The following is a 20,654-nucleotide window of genomic DNA, read 5'->3' on the forward strand; positions in this document are numbered from 1 at the left end:
GGTCTTGCTGCTGTGTGCTTATCGCTGCAGGGTGCTATTGACCAGGACAGGTGTTCCCTCCGAGTTTCTGAGAAATTATATTCTCCAGTTCCCTCCCCAGGACAATGCCTCATGGGGCTGCTGTCGCGAGGTGGTTGCATTTGTGATGGCCGAGCGCTGCCCATGGCTGGTCTAGGACACCCCGGGGCCCCTCCCACTGAGAGGAGGCACCTAACGAGCGAAGGCGGTGTTGCCAGTTCTGAAATGCATCCGTGCTGGGCTCCAGGGACAGATCCGGGAGCAAAACGAACCCTCCTCCTCACCCAGCCAGCCCATCACAGTCCACCTCGCTCTGCCCCCCTCGCCTCTTTCTCTGAGACAGAAGCTGGACCTTGCAGTCTGGCTTGAAGAGCAGCAGGCCCGGGGTGTCAACGCCGAGGCCCTCCCACTGGAACTGTTTCAGGGTGTGGGGAAGGGAGGGGTTCGAGCCACTTGAGCAGCCTCGCCTGCCCCTTGGACACATTGACTCTCCTTCGCTGTCAGCAGTGTGGGAGGCAGCTGTGACGTTATTGATATAAATGGGAACCATATAGAACATGGGTTGCAACCAAGGTCCTGTGGTGGCACCAAATCCTAAGTAAAGGGGGTCATATAAGGTGTCTAAGACCAGGTTCTGGGTTGCTGGTTATGATTATGCTGTCTGTATGTCTGTGTATCATTTTGTAGTTGAAGTTATAAGTATTGGCTCTGTACTGTCTGTATTTTGTATTATGCTCTGCCTCTGGAAAGTGTCCCAGACAAGCTGATGTCAGCCCTGCATAGCTGGCTTGATGGCCCATTAAGGGCCATCAGCTACACAATTGACCCATGGAGAGAAGGCAGACACGCCTTGTGACTCAGCAAAGTATGCAGAAACTTGTCCATGTGACTGCAAACTCCATTTTTGCTGTAAGTTTCCACCGTGAGGACAAAGGGATTCTTACACCTGGAAAAGTCTATATAAGGCTGATGCATCATCTCCATCTTGTCTTCAATCCTGCTTCTGACCTCTGGAGGGACTTTGCTACAAACTGAAGCTCTGCACGAAGGACTGTTGACCCATCCCAGCGGGGGATGTTCCAGAGACTTAATCTGAACCTGCAGTTTACTCCAGCACTGCTGCAAGCCTGAACTAAGAACTTTGCCATTACTGTATGTAATTGATTCCATTTAACCAATTCTACCTCTCTTCTCTACCTTTTTCCCTTTGTAAATAAACCTTTAGATTTTAGATTCTAAAGGATTGGCAACAGCGTGATTTGTGGGTAAGATCTGATGTGTATATTGACCTGGGTCTGGGGCTTGGTCCTTTGGGATTGAGAGAACCTTTTTCTTTTATTGGGGTGTTGGTTTTCATAACCATTTATCCCCAGGACGAGTGCACTGGTGGTGATACTGGGAGACTGGAGTGTCTAAGGAAATTGCTTGTGTGACTTGTGGTTAGCCAGTGGGGTGAGACCAAAGTCCTTTTGTCTGGCTGGTTTGGTTTGCCTTAGAGGTGGAAAAACCCCAGCCTAGGGCTGTAACTGCCCTGTTTGAGCAATTGGTCCTGATTTGGCACTCTCAGTTGGGTCCCGCCAGAATCGCTCCGTCACAGCAGCTGCCCAATGGGATTGAATCCGAGAGACGCTTGTACATGCAGACACACCCATGAGAGCTCACTAACAATAGTGGCAAAGCTGCAACAGCCTAGGCAGTGGCAGGCATGTGCTAGACACCTGGGTCCGTACCTAGCATCTGGGGCGGGCCTGTACGTGGGCGGCTAGTCTGTCGCGCTGCTCGTGCTGGGGCGGCTGCACCGCCAGCGTTATTCAAGCGAGCTGTACCAAAGCTAACTCGGGTATGTGCACACACGCTGCAGTCACACCGCAAATTGCTCTGTAGCCCCACCCTGAGAGATCGCTGGGAGCAAAACCGCACCAGTCTCCAGGTCTCAGGCTGGGTTGCCTGGGAGCCAGGAACGCCGGCTATTGGCCAAGAGGCATTGGCACAACCTTCTTAATGACCTTCCCTCAAAACAGTGAGTTGAGACAGGACCATAGAGGGTGAGATTGTCCGTCTCACAGGTGGTTTCCTATGCCGAGGCCTGACCATTGCTTGAAGAGAGGCTGTCCCATGACATCCCATCGCACAGCATTGGCAATCTCCTCCAATACCAGACCCAGTTCCTTTCTACTGGCCTTCCCCAGGCACTGAGGACATTGAGCCAATTCCCAGGCTGCAGCTCAAAGCTCCCTCAGCGTCTCCAGAGCTCAGTGCGTGACTCCAGCTGCAACTCACACCGGGAAGACTCGGTGTTTGTTCGGCCCCTGCCACCCCAGGGAATACTGCTGCCACGGAGACAGAGCTTGATCTGGATCCAAGTGATCTCTTCTAAGGTCGCGTGGACACTCATGGCACGACCTGTAAGCAGCTGGAGGCAGCCTAGGTTGCTCACCCCTGGCAGGGTCTGTCCATTGCTGCTTGGCAGGTGCTGCGTTGGAGGCAAAGGACCCATTTCATGCCTCCCGCTCAGCCATGTGCCCAGTTTTCAGTGTCTAAGCCACAGATGGCACAGGAGTTCATCTGCTCTTGCCACCTCCCATGGCAGCTGTTCCAGGCCATCTGTCTGCTGCGCTAGCTTGAGAAGCTGACACCGGGGAAAAGGCTAATTAGGGACTATCATAGGGCTACACAACAGGGAATGGTGACATCATCCAGGCAGCTGCACCATGATCTTCCCTGGCGTCTCCCACAGCCCAGCCAGGGCTGCTGCACTCAGAGGGTGGATGATAGAAGGGTCTCCCCAGTTCCATGAGGAAACATATTCCTGGAGTCAGCCAGTTCCAGGCAGGGGTAACCCTACCTGTCCATTGCCCAGCCCAGCCCCCGAACCTCATTCTGCACCTGGGCAGCTCTAGGAGCTGAATGTGACAGATGTGCGCTAGCAAGTTAGCCCCAAAGAATCCTCATCCGCACTCTCCTAGGTTTCCCAGATCAGGGATTTGCGGGGGCGGGGGCTACCTGAAATAAGCTGGAGGGATTCCGTTGGTTTGCAAGTGTCCCTACCACAAGCCATGCCCATCAGCACTGGGCACTAATCCCCACCACCCATGCACACACACATGCGGCACAGGGGAGCCTGGAACTGGAGCCTGAACTAGAAGAGGACTGAGAGACACTGGCAGGGTAGTGAGGAAGTGTCTTTACTCTCAGACAGCTTCCCAATGGCCCCTGCATGTGAAATGAGTTGTCAGGCCTCAGACTGGATCCCTGTGTAACCACCTCGCAAATACCAGCAACGTCTGGCTCGCTGACAACAGAGGTCACAGCCTAACTTCTCATCCTCTCCAGGGCAGGGCTGAGGGACGGGGTGGAGCAGTACGGAGGAAGCTTGTCCACCTGCTGCTCATGTTATCCGCTGAGCAGGGCCAGACAGGGGACTTTGGTCTCCAGAGCTCTAATCACCCAATTAACTATACAGCTGCTAGTGAAAGAAGAGAACCCAACGACTTAGACACACCAGTATTTTGCAAGCACTTGGCTACTGATTTATTGCATTGACTATTGGTTTACAAACATGGCTACAGGAGAGGGGTACTGGCCAGCAATTTATCTAGGCTGGCTCCTGATCAGTCTACAAGAGATTTCAAACAGCGGCCACTGCAGCAGAACAGGCGACAAAGGCACAGCTCTGCGGGAAAGCGTTCAATCGTGGTGCCGGTGCAGTGAACTCCCACGTCCCACGGCTGACACAGCGTATCTCACCCCCTGGCTAGGACCAGAGACATATCAGCCAACTCTTTACAATGCACACTCTGCCTGCAGCATATATACAATCAGTGTCAAGGCAAATTGTTATGTATACATCACAGTCACTGTGCAATAAATTAAACATCAAAGTGCTCAACTGTCCTATTTACACCACCATTAAATAGTTACCACCGGTGTTCTCAGCCTAGGGGGAAGGGGTTAGTAGTTAGTGTGAGGCATAAGAGTGCTTGGCAATTGCGGGGGGGAGGGGGAGGGGGAGGGGGTGCTCGTCTGCTCAAACCCTCCTTTGAAGAGCCTTGGGAAGACGCGGCGGGGCTGGAGAGCAGCAGTCGAGGAGCCTCCGTGGGGCAGCATGTGAGAGCCGTAGGGGGGAGGAACACCCCCGGCGTGGTGGGGAGCCCTGATGCAGTGTGAGCATGAGAGCGTGAGTCATGGGATCCCTGGCTGGACGCAGCCAGACAGCAGCTGATTAGGCAGGTCAAATGGCACCCTGGAATCTCACCCCGCTAAGGCGCTTACTTACACTGTGGTGCACTGTAAGGAATGGCAGAGCTGAGCCAAGGGGGAGGGGCGGAGCAGGGGCCTTTCTCACCCGGGGCTGGCTGCACCCCTTCTCTCTCCCTTCACCCCTCATGGGGTTTTTTAAAATGCCTCTGACTGTTGAGAGTCCTGCACAGGGAATATTAAACAAGGCCCGCAGACAGTTGCCGAGCCCCGATCTGCAGTCGCCGAGCCTGCGGTGCTGCTGCCCAAACCCAGCACTGGCGGCTTGACTGGCTCAAAGTTTGCAGGACTGCTCCCCAGGCCCAGCTTTGATTGCCGCTCTCTCTAGTCTAGTAGTCTGGTGCACAGACCTGGCAAGCTTTGGGCGCTAAGGCTCCCTGATGCCAACCTTGTGTTTGCCCCGGGACACAGACTGGAACAGCAATGTTTCCATCTGGTGTTAACTAGCTAGTTCTTGGTGTTGCTACTGTAAATCCAGAGTCACCCCTGCCACGCAGCAGGCCGGAGGGGTGTGGCTCTGGATTTAGGTGTGCAAATCCCAGCTGGCTTTGTCTATGCTGGGGGTGTGGGCCACAGATTGCTGGAGGTGAGGTCCACTTCCCAGTGCAGGCAAGGCCCTGCCAGCAGCAGCCTATGGCCTGCCATAGTCACCAGAGGCACCGTTTCAAGCACCAGCTGGACAGTGGCCAAGAGCCGACGCCTTCCTTGGGGCTGTGCTGGGGAACAGAACAGAGCCAGGAGAGAATGCTGCTGGGGGGCAGGAGACGGGGCACCAGGATGGCATTAAGGTTTCCTCTTGAGCTTGTGAGTGGCCCTGCCACCCCCACTCCGTTCCCGCTTCTCCTTGCGGACGCAGAAGTACTTGGTGACCCTCTTGCGACACTGCTCGCACCGCACAGCGCAGCACCAGTGGAACTTGCAGTTGCAGCTGGACACCATCTCGGCCCGCCTCTCCTCCACGGCCAGCCCACAGTCCCCGCACAGCCGCCGGCAGCTCCGCTTCTCCCACCGACTCAGGGCCTTGCCCCGCTTGAGGCACTCCCGGCCCTCGGTCCCCAGCAGCCCCAGGGTCTTGTTCTCCAGGCAGTAGTCGGGGGAGTCTTCCAAGTGGACCAGCTCCTTCTTGGAGATGGAGCTGAAGGTCTCAGCGATGGCCCCCCGGCTGGCCGCACTGTTGCCCACCCCTTGCAACAGATCCACTTTCAGGGCCTTGTGGTACTTCTCCTTCAGGTACGTGCCCACCTCCCGGAATTCAGGCAGCTGCAGCCAGCAAGTCTGGGTGGTGCAGCTGCCCGACACGCCGTGGCACTTGCAGGTCCGCTTCATGGTCCCCTTCACTGCCTAGGAGACAGAGAGGATGTAACAGCCCTTCAGCCAGGACACTCCGGCATCCCCGGAGCCACCGCACTCAGCGGCAGCTGCCAGGAGAGCTTGCCATGGGCCCTTTTCTAGTGAAAGGGGCTTTGTCAAGATAAAATCATGGCGTAAACCCTCTACACATTTACCCATGTCTCCACCCAGTGTCTGAATGGAGTGATTTGCAGTGCGCGTGTGTGTACATGTGCAAACCCTCCCCATCCAGCCAGCAGATGATTAAGACCAAAAGGATTTGCAAAACCAAATGCAGAATTCAACTGTTGCTGTTGCTGCACGTTTTATGGTGACAATTCAGCACTTCCTGCAGTGCGGCCAGTTAAAATGCACCTAGCAACACGTTTTCTAACAGGATGAGTTTCCCAGCTAACCTGGGCCAGGTTCCCTCTACAGCTAGCAAGTGGGGTTTGCCTGCTAGCGCTGCACCAGGCTGCTGTGTTTGGGTTGCAAACATGACAGGGCAGATTTACATTTCAAAGAAAAGAGCCAAGCTGAATGGATCTGTGTTTGTAAACTCCTTTCCCTCTCCTCTGTTTAAAGGCTAGACCTCAATTACTTGACAATCCTTTCTGAACCACAGAAGGGTTCCCTACACTTTGCTGCTGCTCCTACACATTGCTGCTGCTTCCAGAAAGGAAGCTCCCCCTCCAGCTTTCCTCAGTAGAGCTTCTCCGGAATAGGGGGCTATTTTCAGTGTCCACAGCTACACTGGGCCCTAATCCTTTAACTTCATCCACTGACTACACCGTGGTGCCATGCAGACAAAGTGCCAGGATCAGGTCCCTAATCGGCACCCTTCTTCCCTTTCCTCCAGGCTGTCAGCGCCTTGTCCCAAGAGACGGTTGTGAGCCAGTTACTGAACTCTCTCACCCTCTGGGGAGCGCCCAGAGGCCCCAGTGGGGAAACTCATCCTGTTAGAAAACGTGTTGCTAGGTGCATTTTAACCAGCCTGATGCTAGCCACCTTGCAGCGCCCAGTGTAGACACAGGCGAGTTGGGGTTAAAAACATGTTAGCCAGGTGGTGGGGAGCTGTCCTTGGGGTTCCCCACCAGCCGTCAACACCTTTTTGAAGCACGGCTGTCCTCCACCGTATTAAAGGCCAAATCCTGGCTCACCTCATGTTAGTCGAGACATGGTAGTGCCCCAACTCCTAACACAGCAGGTACAATCTGACCTGCCTGAAGCCAATGGGAAGTTTGCCATTGAGTCAGTGGGTCCAGGATTTCACGCAGTGTGTTTTCCCAGGATAGACAAGGCCAGAGGAGGGAGAGAGATGCTGCCCAAAGGGGCTGGGAGTTGCCTAGGGATGACTTGGATTGTACTGGCACCTTCAGGGACAAAAGAGTGCAGTAACGTGGCTTAGTATATAACTCAGAGGCACACGAGCCACTCATCGGCCAGGGCGGACATTGAGCCTTTGCTCCTGGGGAGACTGGCTCTTTAGACCTGCAGAATCATTGCACATGCCATCCCAGCTATCAGTTGCCGGTGATCACCAGTGAGACTGAACTGCACTGGTGCAATGCCCTGCGTGGCCTGGAAAAACACTAGAGCTCAACAGAGGTGCAGCTACATTGAGCACTGGCATCTGACAGTGGAGCAGGGGCTATTTCCAGCTGCACGCTCAGGCCCCCCAAAGCTGCCACCCCCCCCCCCATGTCCTCCTGGCTTCACAGGCCCAGCCCTGCAATCTCTTCATCTGCCTTTCTCCGGGGCAGCTGATCACTATCACAGTGAGAGGCTGGGTACCAGAGGGCCCAGGGAAAACCCTCGCTTCCCAAGGGCCTGTTGGCAAGAAGAGGGCTCACCTTCCGGCCAGCTTCGTTGTTGTGCAGGTTCATGGCCGCTCTGGCATCCTGTCCCGTCTCCAGGGCATCCACAAACTGCTTGGAAATGGCCTCCCCAAAGCCCACATTGTCGCTGCAGCCGCCCCACAGCCAGCCTTGTCCCCCTGTGGAAAGACAAGAGATGGGCAGTTCCAGGGGCCTCCCACATGGCAACCCCTGCCTGCCCAGCCCCGGGAGGTAAAGCATGGCACAGGTCCCTGGGTGAGATGGCTCTGCCAGGGGATGGGGAGCAGCTGGGGTGCCACCTCCGGGGTACGGCCTGGTCACACTTCCAGATTCTCTCCTCTCACAGCCTCACACCATTTTCATCCAGGTTTGGACACTAAGTGAGATGGAGAGAGATCTCCCTAGGGAAAACATCCACGAGCACCGGGGGTTGTGCTGGCCTTGCCTAGCCCAGGAATTGGAAGCTGTTAGCTAACACACGTAAACAGCCTAATGTAGATGCCACCTCGAGCCTTTAACAAGTGTTAAATCCTTGCAACTGGCCCAGTTAAGGCACACTGCCAGAGGAGTAAAGAGTGGGGTCCCCGAGGGGCTTGCACTGGGACTTGTGCTGTTCAACATATTCACAAATGATCTGCCAAAAGGGGTACATAGTGAGGTGGCAAAGTTTGCACATGATACAAAATTACTCATGATAGTTAAGTCAAAGCACACTGCGAAGAGTTACAAAGGGAGCTCTCAAAACTGGGTGACTGGGCAACACAATGACAGATGAAATTCAATAATAAATGCAAAGTAGTGCATATGGCAAAATATAATCCCAACTATATATATAAAATGATGGTACCTAAATTAGCTGTTCCCACTCAAGAAAGAGATCTTGGGCTCATTTTCAGGACTCTGGAAGCACTATGTTTCCAGAGCACTGCAAATTTAAAATAATCCTTCTCACTGTGCCTCTATCATCCTGAACTCATTCCCCAGCTTCAAAAGACTTAAAAATTATCTCCAGTCATCAGTGGGACAGACACAACTGAACAATGTAGCTGTCCTTAACGTGCATCCAGACAATACCAGGGAACCTAGATGTAAATAAGATTGCTGACAGTTTTAAGGTGACCAGATTTCCTGATTTTATAGGGACAGTCCTGATTTTGGGGTCTTTTTCTTATATAGGCTCCTATTACCCCCCACCCCTTGTCCCCATTCTTCACACTTGCTGTCTGGTCTCCCTAGACAATTTCATCCAGAAAGCTACAGAGAGACATAATGTCTTTAAACTGGGACATTAGCGAGGACAGCTTGTAGGTGATTGCAATGATTTTAATATACTGCAATTCATGATACTGTAATTATCTAGTTCATAACAATTGAATCATTATTAAATAGTAAAGATACCAATGAGAGACACATTTAGTAACTAGAATATGAAAGAAGTGTATAAATATGCTGAAAATAGCCTCCCCCCAAACTGGCAGGGGTCCCCGCCCCCCAGCGCACACACACCTTTTGAAAAGCACCCTCTGGCAAAACCAAAACTCAGCACTTATGCTGCTGGGTCTACACTAGGCTGTTAGTGTGGGAGCTAACACTTTCCAAACCCTAGCCTAGACAGGCCCATATCTCCTCAGAATGGTTGGGGGTCTCGAGTCCTGCAGGGGAGAGCACAGCCTGAACGCCCAGCTAGGTGGTCAGAGCAGAGGCGTCAGGCTCCCTCAGCACAGAGCGCCGCATCCTACTATAAATTGTGGTTGTGATATAAACGTAGGCATCAGGCTCCCCTCAGTACACAGCGTCTCTCCCACCAATCCCTGGGGCACAAAGAGCAAGGGCAGACCAGGGTTTTTATGCAGTAACTAAACTTGTCATTATTCCTCATTCAGCGTCATACTGTCTCATTCAGCCTCACGCAGTGGGGAAATATGCTCCCCTTTGGGACCGCTGCTACTTCAGCCCTTCATTTCACTTCCTTCAGCCCCCTTTCTGCTTCTTCCCCTTTCTCCCTCTGACTCTGCAATGGGGTGTCTACCCCACACAGGGGCTCTCAGGAGCGGGACAGCAATCAGCCCACCTTGCTGCACCTGGAGGGGTGTCAGGCTGGATTTGATATTAGACCCAGCTGGGGAGGAGCTGGGGTTTCTTCATAAAAGAAGCCAGTGGACTCTAGGAAAAGGTTTGGTCCAGGGCAGGCCCTTGGGAGACAGGAGCTCACTCTCCCTGGGAAGGCAGATTGAAGAAGGCCACAGGGATGGAATTAATCCCGTGGTGGGCCCTGGAAAGGGAGCCGGGTGCACAGAGGCAGTCCTTGGGGTCGGCTTCCAGCACAGAAAGAAGGAGCCAAGGGAGAAGCCAGAGGCCCAGCACCAGAGGAGAGGCAGTGTTAAGCACAGGTGGCAGGGAACTGGCACATGTGGCTTGGTGGCCCAGGCAAACGCAGCCTGTCTGAAGGAGCAGAGATAGCTGCTTACTGCAGGGTACCTGGGCTGGAACCCAGAGCAGAGGATGGGGCTAGAGCAACCATCTAAGAGGTGCTAGAGGAACATGGCCAGTGATGCCACAACCACTGCCAGGCGGTGCTCCAGCAGTGACTCAACTCCTCTAGAGCATCCCTCCTCATCTCTTCACCCTGCAGTAATCCTGAGGCCCAGCTCCAAAAGCACAGCCCCCTACTCTCACCTGAACTAACAGAGAATCTCCATGAGTGGTCCTGGGGCTATGACATGTAAGCGAGCAGCGCTGAGTCCATCCATCGGGGCAATGGTGCACAGTAATGCTAGCCAGCTCATTACAATAATAAGCAGGAGTTATTCACAGATCAGGCTGTCCCAGGGTTATCTCTGTCTGAACCCCACCTGGGATTGATCACAATGTTACCAGTAAGTGGGATCTATGTGTGGTACATAGTCTGGAGACACCCTGCTAAGCAATCAGTAACGAGAAACTATTGAGAGTGGTGTGACTATCTGCTGCCTTTTAACTGTTTCACTTTTTAAAAACAGAATGCACTTGAATAAACAGTAGAAACCCCATGTACAGAGAAATCCTGCTCTGAAAAGGATACAGAAATGCTTCCTGACTCAGCCAGTCTGCACCCTCTGTGTGTTTGGGATCACATCTGCTGACTTCAGTGAGTAGAATGACTGTACGGGACTCCCATCAGCCCTCCACAGCCAGCACATCTAAGAGGGAGGGAGCCGGAGTCATCCCAGCTGGGGCTTGATTACTAAGCTCCACCCAGTTACAGCTGGGCAAACCCTCTGAAGACAATCAGCTTGCACAGGTGCCACTGAGCCCACAATTGGCCTGCAGAGCCTTTTTGATAGGGGGTGTGTGGGAGCTGGAGAGAGCCCAGCTTGAAAAAACCCTCTTGTGCTTGTAAACAAGCCCCTGTGAGCTGGAGTCCCTGCGAGCGCTAATAACCACAGGACCACATGTTTTATGTAGCACAGAGTCGCACTTCCACAGCCTCCGGGATACACACGCTGGAAGGCTGGAGTCGGGTGTGGAAGGGAAGGTGCCTCTTGGGAAAGTTCCATAGTCTCTGACTAAGGGCTCAGATTTGTGGTCATTCAGCGTCGGGTGATCAGCAGCCCTATGGTTTGTGTGGCGTTTTGAGACTGTTTTGGCTGGAAGGTTCTTAATGAATGGAAAGGATTCCCATCAGCTGCCAGGCTGGGGACCAACCGGGGCACTCAGCAAACAGATGGGCTCCTCTCAGCTCAGTGCAGAATGGTGCGTGTGTCTCGCTGGTGTGATTCACTCCCCCTGCGCTCTCATGCTGTGATCCCCCCAAAATCCCTATGGAACTGCCTGGCTTCTACTGTGATGATCTCCCCTGGGTCCTTTGAGTGACTCTCCCACAGGGTTTTCCCACTGCGCTTTCTAAATAATGCCACAAAGTGCACAATAACGGTCACAATTAATGCAGCAAATAACATGGACGTTGAGGAATCCATGTTGATCCAAGGTGCATGTAACAGGGTTGAGTTGCAATGTACAGAGAGAGATGGTGAACTGCAGGAGTGAGAAAGTCCAGAATAAAAGGAGAGAGGAGGATAACTAGAGCTGGTCAGAATTTTTCCCATGGAAAATTTTGAGTTTTGAGCAAAAAAAATCAAAAACTGAAATATTTTATTGTGAAATGCCACTGCAGTGCCTCATTGGAACTGTAGTTCAAGAGCCTCACATGCCCAGTCTTCTCTATGATCTGGGCTCTCTGGTGGGACTACATCTCCCATGATGCAGCACTCTCCCCTCTTGATGAGGGGAAGCCATGTATCATGGTAGTCACATGGCATAATGCATCATGGGAGACAAAGTTTATCTGAGGACCCTGGTCCATAGAGAAGAATGGGAACATGATGCTTCCAAACTACAACTCCTATGAGATATTGTGGTGGCATTTAGACTAGACATATTTTGGTTTTTGGCTGAAAATTGAAAGGATTTTTACGTTTTCAGGCATTCAATTTTTTCAACAAGAAGTTGAACTTTTCCATGGAAAGCAGACACTTTCTTTGCAAAAAACAAATTTTGCCAATTCTCCATCAAAAAACATTTTCAGTGTAAATTTTTTAACCAGCCCTAATAACAATAATTCCGCTCCAAGCATTAATATCCTACATGCTCTGACACTGACTTGCTGAGTGATTTCCGGCAACCCCTTCAGCCAGAAGTTTCAAAAGTGGCCATTGAAATTTGAGTACCTCAATTTCCAGATGTCAGTTGTCCTGAAGGCTGGCCATCCTACCACCCCAACATACTGAAAAATCTGTGGCCACTTTTAAATCTATTGGCCAAACTGGCAATGACTGGGCTGCCATGGTGAGTGTGTGAGGTGTCTGTGTCTGAGAGTTTGTGACTGGTTAGACTTGTGGAACTTGATTCTCTCCTCATTTTTACACTGGTCTTGCTCCATTGTCTTCAATGAAGTTATTCCTGATTTACACCAGTGTATGTGAGGAGAAAATTAGGTCCGTGTGTGCGTGTTTGTTTCTTTTGAGGGAGTTAAGAAAATTAAGCAAGGGTTGGGCAATGCTATAAATTCAGGGCTAGCTCCTGGGCTGGTCTGAATTGACTTGGCTCCATTGACTTCCACAGAACTACATCAGCTTGCACCAGGTGAGGATTCAGCCCTGGAACACTTTCTTTCTGGAGCCTTTTTGCCACTAGGGGACCAAGGGAAGGAGCTGTTTCTCCAGGCTCAAGGGGAGAAGTGGAGAGACACCCAGTATGATAGATGGTGAGACACGCAAATCACAGCTGATCTGCTTCTTACCGAGCTGTCCGTTGCGGGAGTCATCACAGCCGCAATTGTCGAAGTCCCCAAGGCTGCAGTTCCTCGTCAGCGTGTACATGACGCCCGCCGAGCTGATGGCATGGACAAAGGCTGTCTCTCGGTTTGCTGCCAGGCACAAACACACGGGGAGGGGAAGCGCTAAAGGTTTCACTATGGGCTGCGTGGAGCAGAGCCAGCTCCTGCCGTAGGGGAAGAGAAGATTCCAAGCGCAGGTCTCTGTGGCTGAGGCTACGTGGATTGGGTTAACCTGGTATCTTTTCACCCCTGCTTGGGGCCCTTTGGACAGTGAAGGGCAGAATGCTGCCCTGCCTGAGCTATCCCATTGTAGACCATACGTCAGTGGATGTAGTGCTGGGAAATGTGCTGGATCAGCAGCCCTGCCATCCGTCCCCAGACAGGGTACAGCATAGGCACTGGCAGGGCGAGCCTCACCCATGTGGCTGCGCCAGTATGCATCAGCTTTGAGCTGCAGGGACTATCTCTAGGGTCGTTTCCGTGCAGAGTCATGGCCTCTGCTGGGATCAATAGCAACGGGTGACCAGTCAGGGCCCCTTGTGATGCTGGCATCAGCCCACTAGGACCTGGGCTGAAATAATCAACTCATTTCCCTGGGGCCCCAGGTGATAATGACATGTGTTCATCTCCAGGACCAGCTGGGGCAGGATTTCAGCTGGCAAGCTAGAGAAAGGCCTGCTAGCTCATTGCCAATTTCCACACACAGACCCCCCAGGCTCTGGCTCTCTAGCCTGCTGCTGATCCCCCAGGGTCTGGCCCTTGAGCCTAGTGCCAATCCCCAGGAGCCAGCTCTGTAGCCCATTCCCAGTCCCCTGGGGCCTGGCAGCTGCCCCATGCAGAGGCAGTGAGCATGGGTATCTATGAGAGTCAGGTCTGGGGCAAAGGCATTTCCTGCTGGTTGCTGGGGGGTAGGTGAGGGGGGTGGAGTGGGGGAGCCATTTCCATGCTCACCCTGGGAGGCTCTGGCAGGCCCCAGCAACCCGCCCGCCCTGCAGCAGTGCTGAGGCAGGAGAGCCGCACGGGGCAGCGATTGGACCTCCGCCCTCTGGAAGCTGCACTAGGGAAGTCCCCCCGTCGGCCTGCTGGCCCCAGAACCTGATCACCAGAGCAGAGCCGTGGAGGAACCTCTCTTTAGCCAGCTCCCACATCTGCTTTCCCAGAACTCCAGCCCTGTTTTCAGTGTCTGTATCCACTCAGTGGGCCACCTCCCCATCCTATGCGTGTCTCAAGGGCAGAGGCCAGGGCTGGCTCTAGCATCTCCTCCCACAGGGGCTTTCAGCTGATTTGTCTCAGTTCCTCCTCACAGGGGGTGGCAGGCACTGAGGGTGGAAACCTGACCCAGCTGTGTGTGTGTCTGCTGAACCCAACCCCATCCTTGGCCAAGTGGGGGCTCAGCAGGCACGCAGCCCTGGGGTGGGTGATGTTTGCCATGTCCCCGTGCTGCTGTGCCAGCCGTGGTCCAGACACACCTCCCCAGAGCAATGCCAGGGCCAGCCATGGGGGGAGCAGGGAGGACAGGGCCAGCCATGGGGAAAAGGCCTGGGAAGGATGTGCCCAGAGAGAAAAGGGAGACAAGGAGATCCCCAGGAAAAGCAGGGGCCTGTGGGCTCTAACCTGTGGCGAAGGGGTCCCATGAGCTGTAGCCAATGCTTTCCTTACCACTGCGCAGCCCGCCGTGGCTGGAGAGCTGCAGCGCTCTCTCGGGGCAGTTCCAGCGGTCCCATGCAAACTGGAACTTGCACTCCTCAATGCCGCTCTGGGCCCCGGCCGCCACACTGCTGGAGTAGATGAGATACGCCTGCACGGGGAGGGCAGCGGGTCACAAGGAGCCACGTGTCCTCGGGCAGCTGAACCCCTGGCACAGGTGTGTCCCTCACGGGCAGGGCTTGCTGCTGCGGGCAGAGCTCCAGCACAGCCCAGCAGTACCTGGGAACCACAGCTCCGTTTTGCTCCCGGATATTCATCGAGAGGAGGCGCCCATGAACACAGGATTAGGAGCTAGGAACTGCACCATGCTACTCCCAGATGGGTGGGGCCGTGGACCAACCATTTAACTGCCTGGTGCCTCGGATTCCCCAGGGGTAGCAAGGGGATGATAACCCAGACCCACCTCCCAGGGAGTCGTAAGGCTAAGCAGCTGGTGGCATGACCGGGTGCTGACAGTGTGCAGTGCTGTGTGTTGCCTGTATTTCAGCTCTGGGGGTTATGTGGGAGGAGCTAAGCAGCAGGAAGAACCAGTAGGAGAGCCCCAAAGAGGACAGCTCTTGCCCTCTCCAGCCAAGGACAGGATGGGGTTTGCCCCCAATTGATACTTCCAGTGTTACTGAAACAGCGCCGAAAGGGATTGATGGGGAACTAACTTTCCCGTCTCCCCTGGGATCAGGGATCCTCAGAAGCAGACAGCTTCAGGGACCAGACAGCGTTGGCTTTGCTCTGACAGAACAGCCAGATCCTCAGCCGGTGTCTAGTCCATGGAGCAACACTGATGTCCCCCAGCTGAGGATCTGTCCAACAGGATCTGGCTGCCCTGCAATGGAAGCCCAGGGTTAGCAGAACTCGAGTGAGCAGCCCCTGGGTTTGCTAACCTAGGGCTCAAGTGTCTACACTCCTTTGTAACCCCAGGTTAGCGACTGTTGAAACCTGGGTTCCAAGCTGGGGCTCCATTGTCTACACCATATTATGTGGGCCCAAGTCCAGCCACCCATATCCCAGATGTCCTAGTGCCCTCCCTAAATGTGGCCACTCTAGCCCTTTGTTTGTGGTGCAGTCATGGGCACCAACTTCCCCTCTGCCCAGTGCCCAGTGGGTGCTCAACCTCCCCTGCCCCCACCCCTGCACTGCCTCTTCCTGCCCCTGCACTACCCTCGCCCCACCCCATTCCACCCCTTCCCCAAAGTCCCTTTCCCACCCCCAGGGGCGGCTCCAGGCCCCAGCACACCAAGCGCGTGCCTGGGGCGGCAAGCCGCGGGGGGCGCTCTGCCGGCGCCGCAAGGGCAGCAGGCAGGCTGCCTTCAGCGGCTTGCCTGCGGAGGGTCCGCTGGTCCTGTGGCTTCGGAGGGCCTCCCGTAGGCACGCCAGCTTTCCACCCCCCCTCCCCCAAGTCCCTGCCCTTACCCTGCCTCTTCTCCACCTCCTCCCCTGAGCATGCTGCGTCCTCGCTCCTCCTGGAAAGTCCTAAGCGCTGGCAAACAGCTGTCAGGCAGCAGGGGGGCAGGAAGCACTGGGAGAGAGGAGGAGGAGCAGGGACGTGGCGCACTGTCACGGGGAGAAGGAGGCAAGGAGGGGGAAGCTTGGCTGCCGGTGGGTGCGGAGCACCTCTTAATTTTTCCCTGTGGGTGCTCCAGCCCTGGAGCACCTATAGGTGCAGTGTTGGAAAACTTGACTGCCTGGAGCACAAAGGAAGACAGCCTGTGGGATAGTTTTGGCAGAATCCCAGAGCACATGTCCAGTGGGGCTGTGTCCACGCTGCACAGCAATAGGGCTTGAACCCTGGGTCCTGGCTTGACTCAGGCTTGGACCCTGGGTCTGAGGGTTAGCACGATGTGTGTGTGGATGGAAGAGGGGTTAGTGTTTGAACCCTGGGTTTACGTGGCAGTGTAGACATATCCAGAAAGACAGCCTGACATAATCTGCAGTCATTAGTGTCATGGGACCTAGTGGATAGAGCACAGCACTGGGACTCAGAAGACCTGGCTTCTATTCCCAGCAGGGTGCTACATGATCTTGGGCAAGTCACATCCCCCTCCCTGTGCCTCAGTTTCCCTCTGTGTAAAATTAGGGATCATGATACCGACCTCCTTTGTAACGTGCTTCGAGATCTGCAGACGAAAAGAGCTAGGTATTATTGTAACTTGCGACGTGCAAAGTGGGTGTCAAAATGCAGACATTCAGCGCGTGGCAGAGGTGTAAATGATCACACTGCCATACTTCACATGAGGGATCTGGGCTGGGATGGCTCTGCTCACGCTGGTGTCAAAGGCCTGATTCTCCCTAGCCTCATTTACATCCATGCAAAGCGAGTGTGAAACGCTACCTGTTGTGTGAGCGAGTGGAGGGCAGGGGTCTGGCCTAAAGGAATTATCTTCTCCACCCTCATCCATCCTCACCCCATCCCTATGCTGCTTCTGGGGCCACACGCTGAGCCTTGTGCTCAAGGCAAAGCCCTCACGTCATGCTGTTGTGATGCCGTGGGTCAGCGGGCTGTAACTCCAGTGTCACCAGGACCCATGTCCTTACAGGCCAGATTGCAACACCCTTCCTCCCAGGCCGATCTGAGCCTAAGGGACTGCCCCGCCTGAGGATGGGTGTGTCCTTGCAGGGGGCAGTGTGGTGCCCCCGCCCCCTCAGGGGGCTGTGCCTGATGTCCCTTAGCTCTCCAGGAGGGAGCCTGGCATTGCAACAGTGGACAAATGGACCCTGTCTCTGCTGCAGGGTGGGGGGGTGAGGGGGCGCTGTGGGAACAGCCAGCTAAGCTGGGTTATGTGGGAGCTAGAGGCCCCAGAGCTTGGTGTCAATGGGCACAGCTCTGGGATCTGGCCCCCAAGACAGACGCTGGTGTTCCCAGTGAGCAGAACCGATCACAGGCCAGAGCGCAGTGATGGGCACTGGACAAGCAGCCTCATCTCCTCCTCCCCCTCCCCCAAGCTTCCTCCGGCTGGCACGCTGCATGGGGAGGCCAGCGAGGCTGCTGGAGATGGAGGAAAGGAACTAGATGCCCCTGAGGGCTGAGTGGAATCTGAAGCGCAGATCAAAGGGATTTCTCTTACCTTCGGGCCGGTCATCAGGAAATTATTCACTGACCTGGAAGAGAGAGAACAGGCCCTCAGTGGCGAGGAATCAGCACAGTGCCGACCACGGGAATGCCTGGAATTCTGCGGTGCCCTCACCAGCTCAGAGCAGCATTGACCTCCCAGCCCCTCCCCCCGGGGCAGAGAAGCCCCTTCCCCCTCCTCAGAGCCCTTCCACATTGGGAAATCACCTGTTCACTGCTGGCCCATCCTGGGTGCAACAGCTGCCCCCACCCCAGAAGCTGTGACCCCCTCACCCCTCTTCGCAGCCTGGGGCAGGGCCCTCCTCCCCCTCCTCATAATTGCCCCCCGTTTAGGGCAGTGCCCCTCTCCCCTTATCACCCCATCCCACCCTCGGGCAATTCCTGCCCTCCCATCCACGCCCCCATCCTCTCTCCTTCTTGCACTGTCAGTCTTTTTCCAGTCATGTGATTTCCATTTGCAGGTGTTTGCACAGCTGGTCCCAGTGGGAATGACCCTCCTGCGCGTGACAGAGCCTAGCCGCTGCCCTGGGACCAGCCGCACATTCCCACTGCACAGCCCCTGGATGCTGCCCCAGCATGCTCAGGATCTGGTCCCATGTGCACTAGTGCCACCTAGCCAAACCGGAAGGTAGCGCACATCTAGCTCAGTGAGCGGACGGACAGGAAGGAGGAATTCCTGTGTTCTAGGCTCATGCCCTAACCACCTCCTTGTTACGTGGGACCCTGCAACTTCTAATCTAATCCAACTTGAACCAGGGTAAGTAGTTGCAGTGTTGTCAACTTCTATATATTATTCTGAGTCTGACGCTATTTAGTGGTTGTCTTAAGGCCCCAGCTCCTGGAGGCATGAGATTATGAGAATCTCAGCTCTCCTCCTGAGACAACAGTAAGGCTCTAGCCCTTGTGGTTACAGAGAAAAGCTTGAAAACAATGGCTATGAGGCCAGAAGGCAAATAAAAATAACATCAATATATATATTTTTTAAATCATGAGCTTTTCTTTAAGCCTCTTACTGTCTTGGGCCAGACTCACGATTTTTGGAATGCTCTGGGGTGTCCTTACTGTGCTTGGGATCATTGCTCCCACTTCTAGCTGGAATGGGAATCAGACGTGATGAAAGCCCATGAGAAAAGCTGTTCTCCCAGCTCATGTGGAAGGAGAAAGTAACTGAAATCTCGTAAAAACACTTTGCCCTGACACGGCTTTCATCTGACTCTCCCTGACTTGAGGCAGGCAAAGGATGTTCAGGGAAGTCCTGCCTGACTTTTCCAAATGTAACCATCAGGCCTTTCAAGAGTCCCCCACCATTGCTCTGTTCCCTTTGCTACACCCACTCCCCCAACTTGACCTAATCTCTCTCACTCTCTCTCTCTATATATATATAGTTACGCTGTATTTATAGCTTCTTGAGGCCCCCAACTAGGACCAGGTCCCCATTGTGCTTGGCGCTGTACGTACCCATAGTGAGAGACAGCTGCTACCCTGCAGCACTTACAGTCAAGACAGACAGGGAGTTGGAGCGGAAACGGATACGGTGCTTGCCACAGGAAATCCGGGCAGAGCCAGAAATAGAAGCCAATTGTCTTGTCCTAGCTGCTGGTGTCATAGAGTTTGAGGCCAGAAAGGCCCACCGGATGATCCAGTCTAACTTCCCATATCTCACAGGCCATCATCCCCACCCAGCACCCGCATGCTAAACCCAACAACCAAAATGAGATCAAAGTATCACAGCCCCCAGGTGCAGCTTTCTCTGCTAGCATTTCTGAATCTTCTGAACACCCAGCAAATAAGGATCTTCTTTCATTTCATCCACTGCTGCTTTAACCACATGAGCTGTGAGCCATAGGAAATGAGGGAGGTGCACCCTAGTGTAGAAGGGTCAGTCACACTCTGTCTAGTTGAGGTACCCCCATCATTGCCCCATCACTATTGTATCCAAGCAACTCACAATCAGTTTATATAGCCTTATAACACCCCTGTGAGGCAGGGTAGAGCTGTTATCCCCATTGTGGTGATGGGGAAACTGAGGCACAGAGTGAGACTAAGTGACTTGCCCAGGGAGTGTGTGGCTGAGCAGGAAATTGAAGCCAGGTCACCCAAGTTCCAGGCTAGCACCCTAACCACTGGCTCATCCTTCCTCTATGCTTTTGTATCTCAAGGAGTCTTTAAGAAATAACAACCTGCATGTTCTTTAGGGATAGATCAATGGAGCTACTTCACTGTGAAATAACATAGGAATTGCGAGACCAGATCAGACCAGGGGACCATCTGACAGTAGCCAGCTCCAGTCACTTCTAAAGAAGGTATAAGAAACCCTGTAATGGTCAATGATGAAATAACCTGCCCATAGGGGATGTCCCTTCCTGACCCCTGTAAATTAGAGGTTGACATATGCCCTGAAGCATGGGGGTTTACATCTCTTATACATTTTTATTGTATTTAATATAATTGTGGTTGTGCTTGTTATCCACAGAAATGTACAATCCTTTTCTGAATCTTACTCAGTTCTGGGTTTCAGCAATACCTTGTGGTAAGGGGTGCCACAGGATACAGATGCATGTATGAGAATGATCAGTATCCCTGCTACCTCAGTCTTGTCTTTGTATCTACTGAAATCTGGCATGTGTATCCTTTGGGCAGGCAATGCTCAGAGCCAGCTCTTTGCCAGAACTCTGGTTGACTGAAGGGTCCAAGGGCTGGAGTTAGTGGTTTGAACATTTTCTCCTTCCCAAAGGTGGAACGGAGAGCCTGTTCTCCCAATGGCATCCACAGATACTGGCTGCTGTCAGTCCAGGGACAGCCTATAACACAGGTGCTGCTGCTGTGGAGCTGGCTATGGTGTATTGAAAACTGTAAAAATTGTGATCTATCACTTTAAAATTAAATTCTCAGAGGTTTTCCTGATTCTGCTTGCAGGCTAGTGGGCTCTGGGAAAGCATGGGATAAGAGTCAGTCTGCAGCCAGCCAGCCTAGAGTAAGATGGGGTGAGTTGTGCCTCTCTGTTTTATGGAGCAGCCTGCTTTGTCTCTCTCTGTTTTGGGGCTCTTGTGTGTTCTTGTTCTGGATTCTAAGAAGTAAAGTAGTGTTACGTTGTAACCTTCCAGGAAGACTATTTGATATTTTTATT

At 53.6% G+C, this 20,654-nt stretch overlaps 1 protein-coding gene across 1 annotated transcript in view; it reads right to left on the reverse strand.

The window, feature by feature from the left end:
* Positions 1-3,550: 3,550 nt before the first annotated feature.
* WNT8B (Wnt family member 8B) overlaps positions 3,551-20,654 on the reverse strand; it is a 71,909-nt gene continuing 54,805 nt past the window's right edge. Inside the window, exons 2-6 of the mRNA XM_039547748.1 lie at positions 17,523-17,556; positions 14,416-14,554; positions 12,721-12,846; positions 7,458-7,600; positions 3,551-5,616 (exon numbers count right to left, since the gene is read on the reverse strand). Coding sequence (XP_039403682.1) covers positions 5,059-5,616; positions 7,458-7,600; positions 12,721-12,846; positions 14,416-14,554; positions 17,523-17,556 — 1,000 coding nt within the window. The 3' untranslated portion in view covers positions 3,551-5,058. The remainder of the gene's footprint in view (positions 5,617-7,457; positions 7,601-12,720; positions 12,847-14,415; positions 14,555-17,522; positions 17,557-20,654) is intronic.

This window comes from Mauremys reevesii, linkage group 7 (assembly GCF_016161935.1).
Source record: "Mauremys reevesii isolate NIE-2019 linkage group 7, ASM1616193v1, whole genome shotgun sequence".
Taxonomy (NCBI): domain Eukaryota; kingdom Metazoa; phylum Chordata; order Testudines; family Geoemydidae; genus Mauremys; species Mauremys reevesii.